The sequence below is a fragment of the Hyalella azteca genome, unplaced genomic scaffold, assembly GCF_000764305.2.
Source record: "Hyalella azteca isolate HAZT.00-mixed unplaced genomic scaffold, Hazt_2.0.2 contig1556, whole genome shotgun sequence".
Taxonomy (NCBI): Eukaryota; Metazoa; Arthropoda; class Malacostraca; order Amphipoda; family Hyalellidae; genus Hyalella; species Hyalella azteca.
In genome coordinates, this window is record NW_025931865.1 from 193,150 (window position 1) to 207,511 (window position 14,362).

At 35.7% G+C, this 14,362-nt stretch overlaps 1 protein-coding gene across 1 annotated transcript in view; it reads left to right on the forward strand.

The window, feature by feature from the left end:
- Window positions 1-883: 883 nt before the first annotated feature.
- LOC108677954 overlaps window positions 884-14,362 on the forward strand; it is a gene marked incomplete at its 3' end in the record, with an annotated part of 43,570 nt that continues 30,091 nt past the window's right edge. Inside the window, 1 exon segment of the mRNA XM_018166272.1 lies at window positions 884-989. Coding sequence (XP_018021761.1) covers window positions 884-989 — 106 coding nt within the window.

The following is a 14,362-nucleotide window of genomic DNA, read 5'->3' on the forward strand; positions in this document are numbered from 1 at the left end:
AAACTTTATCAACATTACATTAACAATACATAAAAACAACATTGACATTACATTAGATACACTAATGTCAGAAGGACCGATCTCTTTACTTCATTAATCAGGAGCGTAAGGCCCAGGGAATGAGTTTCCTCATCCAAACGCAATCCCGGGTTGTCAGTCATTGAAGGCTAGATGCTCGCAGACGCAGCTCTCACTATATACAAAGTTGAAAATTATTGTTAAATAAATTAAAAATCGAGCTGGAATTTTGTAATATTCATCAAAGAAATTTTCTTTAGGAAAACTATTATACAAAAATCGTATTTATTTGGGGGTTTCTAGGTATATATGTATGCTGCACTTTTCTATTGCACAATAGAAAGGTTGATTGGAAGCCATTTTAATAGTGATGAGTTATTTACGCAGTGATGAAAAAGTTGATTTTACCGTGAAACGAAAAGAATATGCCATGAATATTTGTTCGTACAAGAATGGAACATTAATTTCCCTTCTTTTCTTGCAGCTGTTCAATAATTTCTACGCAAGTAAAAAGTAAGATGAATAGGTCTTGGAAAATCAAGTGAGTTTTAAATTTTGCATAATATTTTCAGTTTCAAAAAAGGATTGTTAGGCTACCGACTCATTTTTGAAAAACTATAAAATAATTGATGACTACAAGTAAATGCATGAAACTTAAAACAGAAAAATTCTTCAGCTTCAAGCTGAAAAAATTTTGAAAGCACTGAACTTTTATTTTGGAGCGTATGAGTGCATCCGATTTTTTCTTCCCGTGAAAAAAGTATATATTTTTAATCTATTTGAAAAAGTACAAACTTTAAAATTAAAGGAAAGACAAAGGATGTGATATTGTGAGGATAAAACAATCAATTAACTTTAATTCAAAATGAACTTCCTAGAAAATTGTTCTAGAAAGAGTGCTCGCCAAACTGCAATCATTGCAGTCTTCTGGTTTATGCAGTTCGCCATCCAACGAGGTTCGTCTGTTCAAGGTGAGTTTTCGTTCATTTCATACTCTTCAAGCACAATTTTTAATTGATTTCTACATGCACAATTTTTATTTGACTTCTACATGCACAAATTTTATTTCATTAATTTACTATGGAAGATCCTTCCATGGTAAATTAATTTGAGATCGTTACTTTTAACCCTGCTGTGGAGGGTTAAATCCTATGCTAATCCTATGGAATCCTTTGTGGATTACATATGTAACCCAAGCGAAGACTGTAGGGTTAATTGTCTATGTCTAATTTCTTTCAGTGGAACATATCAGCACAACGTATGGCAATATGGCACTTTAGCGAGTAATTTTAATAATTTCAAAGTTCAAATTTCGTAATAATATTTAGAACATTCAGAAAATACATGATTAAGCAAATATTATCAAACGTTGAATTCACGTAAAATTATCACGACTCGTTAAATTCAGATTTCATTCTAATTTGAGTTTTTCGGAAAAAAATAAATCACCGGAAAAAACAACTACGGAAGAATTTTCAATTTTTTGTAATTGTCCGGAAAGTAGATTTCCCATAAATTATTTTGCGGAAAATTTGTTACTCTTCAAAAATAATTTATTTTAAATGCTGTAAGCTCAGAATAGCTTGACTAACTTTGAAATATACTGTAACATTATATGTATGTAATATAAATATAATTATATACATATCCCTTGAATATAATATTGGAGGAACACGTTTTCGTCAAAAAAATTAATATCATTAAATATGGCTATTGGAGTTCCGTTTTCTACTTTGATTTAGGAGAAAGCATCAAGTCTCTTACTTCAAAAATTGTCAATTGTATTTTAATTGAAAATAAAACTTTATTGTTTCGCAGTAACTCTAATGAAGATAATCTTTACAGGATTATTGAACACAATGTTGGGCAACAGGCTTTTCCTATTCGATTCTAACAATGAAAGAATTTCAATGATACTCCTCACTACGTGGCCTTTCACAGTAAATCCAATTATGACACCAAAGCTAAAGGACCACCACTAAAAACCATCGCTCTCCAAAGGATGGTCTTGAAAACAATCATAAACAATTGAAAAATTTCTCATCATTGAAGAGTTTTTTTAAACTCATTACGCAAGAGAGGTAAGTTCAAAAACTAATCTAAATATTGAAATTACTATGTCAACAAATTGCACTCTACATTCATTGAAAGGAGCTAATATTTTCGACGAGTATTTCAATTATTTGACTGGTACGTGGTCGGGTAAACCACAATATTTACTTTAAATTTTGATTATAGGTCAGAGTGAGAGTAATTTAGGAAATTATGGAGCAGAATGAGAGTAATTTTTGAAATTATAGCGCAGAGTGAGATCCTCAAGTTCTAGCCTTAAAATTTTTGACTCTGATCAATTTTCTCTTCGCAATTGAATTTTTTTTAAATACTAAAACGTGTTAGATTGATAATATGTTTCATACAATTTGTATGAAAATGGTGTACAACGTCATCATCCAAATTAATCACAATTTGAAATTAAGTTGAATTCAACTAAAAAATATACTCTCAACATCGACATTCAAACTATTTAATTCTGTCATCGATTAATCGACATGCCAGTCTTATTTTATGTACATAGTACATACAGCAACTTAATTGTGTTCATGACTTCTCAGCTATAGAATTCTGTGCGTCTAGCAAACGAATAATTTATTTTAACTGCCGTTTGAAGAGCGAATATACAATCAGTTCGAGGACGTAAATTGTACATGGTTCTCGTTGACAGCCAAGCGTAACATTCGATAAAATTTTTTCCGTTCCGCGCTAACGAGTTTCGTATTATCTTCCAGATCTGACAGCTGGAATTTTGTTTCATGAAAACATGAACAATAGAATTCGTCAGAGAAAAAATGCTGTTAAATGATAAGATTTCAGTAGAAGTCCTTTACAGGCACCTTGACCAACTGGTTTTTATGAGTGATAAAGCATTGTTCTGTATCGCATGTTTGTTTTGGGCGATGAAGCTACAATGATCGTTATGATAACTCATAATTGTTGCTCTCCTATTATCGTTGACTGTTTGTTTTAAGAAGTCGTAATTTTTCAAGCACTTTGATCGTTGACTGATAGTATTTTAAGAAGCAATAATTATTCCATCACTATTAACGTTGACTGATCGTAATAATAAACAACAATTATTCCATCACTATTATCGAACATAGTTAGGTTAATATCTCAACTCCACCGCACTGAAATCCTTGGGAAATCCTGACACGAAATCGAAAATCCTGCTCGTCTCAGGGCGTGAATATCCTGGCCCATTTAGAGGCCACTTTCGACGCAGCAAACTTGGTAGGCTCGTGAGGAAATTGAACTGCGAGGCGCCAGGGAGTTGTAGTGAGCAACCCAAGCGAACTGTGAGAATTGCTATCTACGGCCTGAACCACCGCAAGCATTTCAGAACATCGGCAATCAGCATTGCGATGAATTGGTTCTTCGCGAGGAAACTGTCAACATTAATTATTGCATTTGAATAAATTGTTTTTTATTTACATTATATATCTTTTAAATTTATTTCTTATTTCTTCATGATATATCAATGGCGAAAATTTTATGTTTAAAAGCTATAAGCAATCAAGACGTGATTTTTTTACGCTTTCGACCACCATAGTTACGGTGAAGGCAGAACTACGATTGAATTTTTTTTGTTCGAGTAATAAATATAATTTTTGTAGATTAAGACGATTTCTGCCACAGACAAAATGTGAATCTTGTAAGTTTGATCATATAAGGGGCATGGAATTTTATCCGTCTACCTTCATTTTAAGGAACATTTTTTTAACTTCATATAGTAATAAGTCAACTGTAGTCAATATTCATTAAGGTCAATAGTAGAACATTAAAAACTTTGTAAGTTAAATAGTGTGATAGCATTACCGTGGAGTTTCTAGTACTTCACTCAATACCCTAGGAATTTCTGTGTCCTGAAAGCAATAAAGTTTCGAAATTCCGTGAGAGCAAAAACGCCTGCGTTTGCTATTTCAATGAAACGGCTGGTATTTTTGGATGAATTCTTTCTTTTTTATTATTCAGCTTCTGCATAGTGCGCCCAGCTATTCAGAGAGCGCTATGAATGCCATCTGGATCTCAGGTACACTCAGAGAAATTTATGAGACATTGTCCGAATATCGATGCACTTTCTCCTTTGTGTGGGTCACATTGACCCAATTTTGCTCATAAGAGGACGTATCAATGCTACACATGGCAAGTATGCCACTATTTGGACAAAGGCAACCATTAAATTTTCTAAGGGAATGCCCATGGGCACCTTAATTAGGGGGTTAAGGTGCGAGGTATATACAGAAAACGTTAATACCTTAAGGAACTTTTAATTATCACAATTTTTGCTTGATAGTTGACTTAAAGTTTGAGTCGATGGCGCACAATAATAGATACTTACTATAGCATACGCAAATTACATTCGAATGGCTTATGCGTAATTACATTAGAATATAGATTCGATGGCTTATGTTATAGCTTGGAAGACGCTATCAGTGATGCATCTACGGACATCAATGCAACCTCTCATAATAAAAATAAAATCTAGCACATGTAAATTAATTATATTAATCATTGACTAAGCGTTATAAATAATAACGCGCATCATATTTTACAATAATTTCATAATCCACAGATACGAATTCGCAGAAGTTGTAAGTCAAATTAAAGATTAATAATGAAGTAGAACACACTTCAAAATATATAGCAACATGTATGAGTACGTAATATTAAATTTAATGAGATATCTTTAGGTGAAGGGAAAATCTGCTCCATAACTGTCATATATGTGGCATGAAAATGGAATGTAATTGTGCCCAAATCAAAGCAAGATGATCTGTTGATGAATTTGAGTCAAGTTTTCCATCATAATTAGTTTCAGAGAATGCATAGGAGATGAAATTTTTCGCAACCCCAGTTCCGCTTGTCACATCGAGTATATAATCCAAGCAGACTTGTTTTTTTTTTTCACCGGTTAAGAACGTACCAGCTTAAGAAACTAACAAAATAAATGAAAGTACGTTATGTACTTTCTCTGTACTTCAAATTTTATTTATAATTAGGAAAACCCCAATCCTAACTTGTATAATGTACAATTTTTTCACTACGAACAATACCCGCCAAGAAAAGGAACCTAAGCAACTTTTTTCTAACTTTATACCCTAAAAGTCTCATTGACATTTCGTGAAGACTTTTCCAGTGATTCGCTGAATGCCAACTTCTTTTCTGGTCATGTTCGCACACTTTTTTTTCCTCAGCTATATCGGTGGCAGGTAATTCGATTGTGCTCACTCGGCTGAGTATCATTCACAGCGATGGAGATGAAAGCGCTGGGTAATTGAGTAACCGAACCTGCCTTGCTCCCACACTTGGGGGGGTTGATTTCTAGGGAGGATGGGGAGGGGGATTACGTCATGACACAATGGAGGAAAATGAATAGGTTTCTCACAAGCTGGCTCGTAATAAAAATAATCGTAAACTCTAAAATTAATTTCTTTAACAAAGTGCTGAAGATAAAAAATTTGTTTAAAATAATAAATATCATATTTTCAATCGAATTTTTTATTTTGTTAGAGTAAATACGAACATTCTGTACGATCGTTCTTTCAACGCCGTACGACCATTATTTTAACGTACTCTATTCATGTTTATTGAAATAATCAATAAGCAACGTCCCAAAGCTCCTTAACTTATAACTGCAGTGACCTTTTTTTTGTCTGAAAAACGCTAGCAAACGCTCGTGGCTAATTCTATTATTTTTGCTTGTAAACTATTCTTTTATTTTATCTTATTTGTCTTGCATAATAGATTATCTTGTTTATCTTTCGTCAACAATAGCTTATCTTAAAGATTTAAAAGCAATGAAAATTCCGCAAAAATTCATACCTTTATAGAGAACGTTTCGGAGTCCGGCTCCATCATCAGTTCGTAGAATGTAGAATTAATTTGAAAAATCACAAATTAATACAATTGAACGTCACAAATCCGAAACAAAAATATAAATTTACAAATAATAGACGGAGCACAAAAAACTATCCATTCACAATTTCGAGGGGACTGGAGCTAAAAACCGAATTCAAACTCGGCCTAAGTTTAGGGATGTACAAAGATTCTAAATTACTCAGATCTGAAGTACCGGAGGTGGAAGCTAACACCCTAAAGTCACTGTCAGAAACAGGGACATCACACTGCTCGGCGTGAGTGCGCACAGCCGAATGAGGGGGGCGCGATAGCAACTGTCCGGTGTTACAACTCCTGCCCTTATGCTCAGCGACCCTAGAATAAAGATTGCGTGACGTCATCCCGACGTACGCTGGTGCACATCGTGCACAACTGTATTGATAAACCAGAGACGATTGCATATGAAAAGGGAGTATGTCTTTATATCTAAAGAAAGAACCTTTTTTAAAAATTGTTTACCATCACAATACAAAGATTGACATTTGGGATGTATCTATAGAACATGACTTTTAATTCTCATGGCAGGGCCGAAGTACGGAAAATAACAATAAACAACGTTCCTGCTATCGCTCTCGGGAGCAACCTCACTGTATCGCTTCGACATGAATTTCTTGATTTGGGTAAACAAACTTGCCAGAAATTTATTGAGCGGGTAAATAATACGTAAAAAGTAAAATTCAGCGTGCGTAACATGGTATGTGAAACATATGCCAAAGCCTCTGCGTAATAATATTTGAAGCCTGTGCAACTTGAATCGAAATGAATGAACAAAAACTGAGCTTGCCATGGAGCTTAAATCTAACAATAGTTTGTCCTTCCTCGATTGCAATGTTACCAAATAAAATGGCCGTTTTCTTATTTCTGTGTTCCGAAAACCGACATTCACCTGTCAAAGTATTAGCTTCTTTAGTTTTTGTTCATTACAATTCGATTCAAGTTGTTTAGGAAAGTTGTTTATTGTTCTTTTCCGTACTTCGGCCTTGCGTTCGAAACTATGTTTTGAGAATTAAAAGTTTTGTTCAATAGATACTTCCCAAGGTCAATATTCATATTGTGCTGGGAAACGATTCCCTGGCTTATCAATAGTGTCCCTGTTTAACAATATTGTCCTTGGTTAATCAATATTGTTGTGCACGATGTGCATCTGCGTACGTCGGGATGACGTCACGCAATCTTTATTTCAGGGTCGCAGAGCATAAGGGCAGGAGTTGTAGGACCAGTCAGTTGCTATCGCGCCCACCTCATTCGGCTGTGCGCGCTCACGCCGAGCAGTGTGATGTCCCTATTTCTGACAGTGACTTTAGTGTTAGCTTCCACCTCCGGTACTTCAGATCTGCGCGCATTAGAATCCTTGAACAATTTAAACTTGAGCCGAGTTTGAATTCAGCTTTTAGCTCCTATCCTCTATAAATTGTGAATAGATAGGTTTTTCTCTGTCTATTATTTGAGAATTTAGATTTTAATTTTGGTTCAGTGACTTTCAATTGTTTTAATTTGTGATTTATTATATGAATTCTAGATTCTACGAACTGGCGATGGAGCTGGACTCCAAAATGTTTTCTATATAGATATGAATTTTCGTGGTATTTTCTTTGCTTTATTTTATTGATTTTTAGTAAACTTGCGATTTAAGCAAACAAGTGACATTAATTATTTAACAGCTTATCCTGTAAATCATGCATCAATAATAGCTTATCTTGTTTATCTCGCATCACTTATCCTTATCATGATTTTCTTGCATCAATAATAATGTGGTGACGATGCTTGCCCGGAAAGTGGAGGAGAGTAGCACTGATACACTCAACTTAATGAATGTGTCATGTTGCCTAAATATTAGCGCACTGTCTGCACGCAGCATTGATGCGCCCTACTTCCTGGTCAAACCGAGTCAGGATGACCCACGTACACGTTGGCAATAAGTCCTCTTTATTTAAACAAAGTCAACTGGTTTCTTTGCATGTATGTGATAAATTGATGTGGGTGCGGAGCATGTTGCTAATTTAAAAAGCTCGCTAAAAATAAGAATGTTTTCACATAAAATTCTACCTATTAACTATGTATACCGATTCTTTCTCCAAACCCATCTACCTTCATCCAAAATGCACCAGCACTCCAGAATTGTCCATTCTTAAGAGCCTCCTGCCGACGAACCACAATAGATGTCAACGCAAGGCACGAGAGAACAGAGCTGTAGAACAGAACCCCTTGGGGTATCCGCACATTTTTATTATTAAGATTTCAAGACTGATTTTGGTTGGCCGACCGTAATTCTCCCATTAGCCTACATTAATCCGCATATATTGATCCTTTATATCTACATAAATGTAATGACTCGATGGCTTATGATTATACTCGATTATATTACTCGTTACTATAATGATTCGTTAGGTCGCTCGAAAATAAAACCCGTTACTATAAATACTCGTTACATGGCTCGAAAGTGATACTCGTTACTATAATGACTCGTTAAATCACTCTAAAAATAATACGCGTTACTAAAATAATTCATTAAATCCCTCGAAAGTAGTACTCGTTACCAAAATTACTAGTTAAGCCGTTTGACGTTATAAAATGAATGCTGTGATGCAGTCGGTAACGCTTTACGGTCATGGTTTATGACGGTTAATTCACCGTAGTTCAGGCCGTCCCCTCGACCGTGATTCCATAATTCTTCTACAGAAATTAGTAATAATAATAATGAATAAATATTTAAATTGTTTCGAACTTTGTTATTACCCTGTAATTTTGGGATTGAAAAAATAAAGTAAAGTTAAACGTTTTATAGAGGTTATTTCTATTTAAATTGCCTGTGGATTAAACATATTTTATTTGTTATATATAAATAAACGAATATAATACGCTCACTTTGGCGTGAAGCTTGCAAGGGCACATTTTCAAAAAGAGTTTTTACTGAATATCTAAAGTAATCTCGCATTATGTATTTAAATTAATAAAGTTTTTTGAACAATTAATTTATATAACATGAAATTTTATTCAACAAATTTATTCACATCCTGGTAATTCCTCGGCTGTAGAATAAAAATATTTCACACTGTTTTCTATCCTGGGCGTATATATGTAGAACGAACAGTGCAACATCTAAATTGAGCACACTAATATGTAAAACATACAATTGGATGGATTTTGGAATGAATAATTTATTAAATTGTCTAAATTTTACTGGTTCTGGCCTTCACTCTGTGTTGGAAATATGAACATATGCGAAGAACCCATTGAGTCTAAATACATTAATAAAATTAACCCAAACCTAAAAAAAATAATAGAGAAAACAAAGAAAAAACAGATGGATAATGCAGCATCTCTTATGGAAATAGATAAGTACTCGTATTCAGAGACCTCGGCGTCTGAAATAAATGAAGTTAGGATCCTCAAGAAACGCTCTGTCCCAACGCCCAGGATTTGGCAGTCCCTGAAGGTTTTGTTAAGCCGAGCATTGCATTTCCCTGGGCACCGGCAGAGCCTCGGTTAACTTAAGTGCTGCACGAGTTCCGCTCGTTCACATTATTTACCTGCACTAACTGCGCCAGTTAAGTGGCGAGAATTCTGATCGCATGGGTTAAAGATGAGACGGGGCTCAGGCGATGAGACGGGGTTCAGGCGATGAGACGGGGCTCAGGCGATGAGACGGGGTTCAGGCGATGAGTCGGGGTTCAGGTGTTAGGAAATAGTATAAATTTATTCATATTTCTTAGCAATAATTATTCCATTTTTATTTATACTTTACCGTTCTGCAATTTAGGTTTTGTATATTTTCAGATCTTATCAATTCATGTTTTAGCTGATTAGCTGGTAAGGACTACAGGGGCACAACGCCATTGTACAGATCTGTTTAGCAAAATACAGTGTGAATACTCGGTGTTTTATCTCGACTGTAAACCCATTCATGACCGTATCGAGATACAGTGATATAGGGGTAGTCCCCAGCGCAGCGATGAGACGAGGTTCAGGCGATTTTATTTATACTTTACCGTTCTGCAATTTAGGTTTTGTATATTTTCAGATCTTATCAATTCATGTTTTAGCTGATTAGCTGGTAAGGACTACAGGGGCACAACGCCATTGTACAGATCTGTTTAGCAAAATACAGTGTGAATACTCGGTGTTTTATCTCGACTGTAAACCCATTCATGACCGTATCGAGATACAGTGATATATGGGTAGTCCCCCAGGGCAGGCGATGAGACGAGATTCAGGCGATGGACTATTATGGGTTCGAAGATGTTATTAAACTTGTAGAAGATTTAATGCATTTGAGAGTCATGTGAAATCTGTTGATGTCTTTAAATTTCAAAGTTGAGGAGGTAATTTTAGCGCATGTATAATTTAACAGTAGAGTAATTACTTTCTTATAAGATAACATTAGTTCAAAATCATATGGGATCGCAACGAAATGTTTAAGAAAACAAATTCGGCGAGAAGCAAGTTGGCCAAATTTGAGAAATGTTCTCTAAATTTAATGTTCATTCAGAGACTTGCATGAGCCTGAAAATTCAGACATCGCTCGCGACAATTCGCCACTGTGATGGCAGTTTTAAGATTGTTTTCGCTTGGAAAGGAACGCGCGACACAAATCTCGGAGAGTGAAAAGTTAATCTCAAGGGACCGTTTTGTGCAAACTGCTCAGTTTGTCGAGACTTGAGAATAAAATCTTTGTCGGCACCAGGACAGCATATTGAGCAGCTCTGGCAAGACCCTACACAGTCGGTCTGCCATGGTCTGCTGTTGAGACTTGTAGGTGGTGGTTGAAACTAACCACTAATGTGCAAATTGTTCTGAAATGTGAGAACAACTCAGGGGTATTTGCATCGCCTAAATGAACCCTCTGGGCAAAGTGTGCGCTACTATAACATATTTCATCAAAAAATGTTTAGTTTCCTAAATTTTTTATTTAAATCAGCTGATAGTTCAAGTGTAAATTTAATCTAATTGATTAATTTTTTGTAGCTGGATAGGAAATTGTAGGAATAGAATTGATTGTAGGAATAGTGCAACTTGCATCCATTAAATTATACAAATGTGTTCGTAGCGTTCATTTGTGCCGTGCGGTTTCAGATCACGTCTGCGCGACTGAACGCTGCCTCGGATTGCATGGTGCAGTTACTCCCCAAGCTAATCCGCTGTCTTTTTGCCCTGAAATCCCAAAATTTAAACTAATCCTCAGGCAATATTCCTGGATTACCATTTGCTCTGTATTCCACCGCATAACGAAAAATCGCAGTGAAATTCTTGGAGTCGCTTTCCCAGACTAAGCCAATTTTCATTCAAAAATACTACGGAAAAAATTCTAAACTTGTTAACATGTGGCAAACATGGTCTGTTGCGCGCACAGAGTCGAGAAACTTTTTGGTTTCTTATCTGTGTGTTGGACATGGCTTACGGAGATTTTGAGTTCCACAAAAAAAAAACGGATCCATCCCATGAAAATTTGTTATAAAATCCAGAGTGGAAATTTATTGTAATTTTCAATTTTATGGAATAAAATTCGAATAAATTCATTGAGCACTTATCACTGCCCGACGAGAAGTTTTACTGTAGGGTACGGAGCCCCAAGTGTTCTAAGCATCACCATTATTCACGAAGCATTATCTAAATTAGGACGCGTGAAGGTTGCTCTTATTTTTGTGATAATCTCCGTGGACTCAACTACGGGTAACGAGAACGTCAGAGAAACGCTTTATTTCAGAGGAATTTTAAGCGTTACCACGAAGCCGACACTTTAAATCCCACTCCATTTGTTTGCAACCTCCACGTTTGTGTTGCTAATGAGCTGCACATTTGCGCCCGCAAAACCAGGACAGTAATGCACGATTGCTAAAAAAATGCCCTAACTTTTATTTTTTCCCGTTCTTTTAGAAAATCTTGTGAAAATATACGCATCGGTACTTTTTTGTACCTAATGAATGATTTTTTAGAGGAGACTGAGGAAATCTTGTTGAGGGATTAAGAATGACAACAAATCAGATTTGCATTTTTAAAAATAGTTTAGTAAAATCCTTGAACTGCAAAATAATTCTTAATTAACAATTTTTCATTAACGACTTCTTATTTGTTTTTCGAAGCACATATATAACTACAAAAAACTGACTAATTAATCCGAAAGTGGCTTATAACCTCGCTTTGAAGTTCGCTAACGAATTTTAAAAATAGCTAATCGTAACGAGTCGCGGACCATATTTCTTTTTGATCGTCTCTATTTATGGCCGCTAAGTAAGATTGAGTGGATCAAGCATGCTAAAAATACGAAGACAATAAGAAAGCTAGAGCTTAAAAAGAAATGGTTTTTGTCAGTTTTTAACCAGAAATTTGCTAGACGGTGGATGGTAGCTCATAGATGTTTCGATCACTTAGTAGAATTCGTCATAAAATCGGCAGAACTTGGAAGTTTATCTATGCCGGTCACAATCCAAACGAACATTAGCATGCAATAATTGCGACTAATTAACCACATTCAATAATTACGACACATCAAATTCCCAACTTTTAATTTTTCCTGCTTTCACCTCAACGTAAATTTCGAGTTCTGCATTAAAATGAGGTGGCTTGGGGCAAACGCCGGGCTTAACTTTTTCCAGCAGAATAAATTTTTTTTCAGGGAGGCAATCCGGAAATATTTTGGAGGCTGTTCTTGTCCTGAAAAATCCACAAGTTGCCGAGATTCATGAATATCTTTTATTTTCTTCGCCCTAACATAATAGGTGGGTCTGATTTTTATCCACAATGAAGATTCATAAAAATTCAAAAGCGATTTCGAATTTGGTTTTTGTAATCACATTTATAATTGTAATAAATAATTGTAATAACTGCAATAATATGGTTTTATAATTTGATTTTCTTTCTAGTAATTTTCGCTAGAAAATATCTTCTTCTCTCTTCTTTTTGTCTTCTCTTCTTATTAATCTGCATATCTAGGATGAAAATCGACTAAAAAAATTTCACTCGTATGAGGAATTTTCGGGAAGCTAAAAGGTCTTTTGAGTGAAAGAAATCTCTGGACGAACGCGATTCAATCCTCACCATGGCGAACATTCAATCTTTGTTTGTACTCACCTGCGGCTGATTGCACTTTATCTTGATGTTTGTTATGTGAGACGACGTTTAAAGACGGAGCCTCGTCTACTCAAGGCGTTTAAAAAACGACGAGATTCTCCATTAGAGAGTTCTGTGTCCACGAAGAAGTGGCAAGCCCCTCCTTTAGAGAGTTCTGTGTCCACGAAGAAGTGGCAAGGCCTTCCATTAGAGAGTTTTGTGTCCACGAAGAAGTGGCAAGGCCTTCCATTAGAGAGTTTTGTGTCCACGAATAAACTCGCGTCTGCCGCCCTCGTGTCGCACCCGCATTATTTAAGAGCACCAAAGGTCGCTGCTCACGCGGCCAACGATCTGAAAACGCGCGTTCAAAACAGGAGTCTAGGTGCTAAATTTTGGAATGGGTGAAGTAATAGATTTGAAAGCACTGCCTGACTGATGATAAATTTTGACATCCGCCTAGTGGAAGCTTGGGCAAAGCCTATGAGCAATGGCGTCGAACTGTTACTTCAGGCAAAGAATGTTTGCTGGATTTGCAAGAGAGTTTTGAGGTCGCATTGAGAATAGTTATTAACCGAGAATTTGTTGTCAATTCTGCATTAGCTAGTAAGGAAGTGACAACTCAATTTCAATTACGCTTACTAGATAATGTCAAATAGATTCATACAACTAATGATTAGAGAACTGATAAAACAACATATATAGGCTTTGCGCCGATGAAATTCATAATATTGATTTGCATAGACAAACATATATTCAGTGATGTCGCTGATCAAAATTGAAAAAATTTCAAGGATAAAATAGTCAAATGCATATAATTTTCTAAGAGCTTTGGCAACAAATCGAATTCTAATCTGTAACTGATGTTCACACGTACAATAAATTTTCATCAAGGGATTCACCTTGTAGATTTAGCCCAAAATGCTATAAAACCAGAGATAATGAGGCAGAATTAAATCGTTCTTTGCAATAGTTCCTTTGTCAAGTAAAAGCACTCAAAAATTCGAGTTACAAGGCGAGAAAGAGGTGCGAAAAGTTGATTGCAAGCCACTTCATTGCTCTGGCAGACCGAGCGCTAATTGCCCCTGTCAGCCAAACTTTAGTGAATCGCGAAAAAGTTTCTAGTCGCATACGACAATGAGAATAAGAAGCGAGGATATCGCGTGAAGTTTTTCAGTATTTAAGCTCATTTTGCTAAAGTACAAACATCTCATTACCCTCCAAATGTTTCACCAACTGCCCACTATTTATGAAAAAAAAATTCTGTGAAAAATGGTTTCAGGGCGCTTCTATCGAGAGAAAATTTTGTACAAACTTACTATTTGAATATGATTTTTGAGCATTG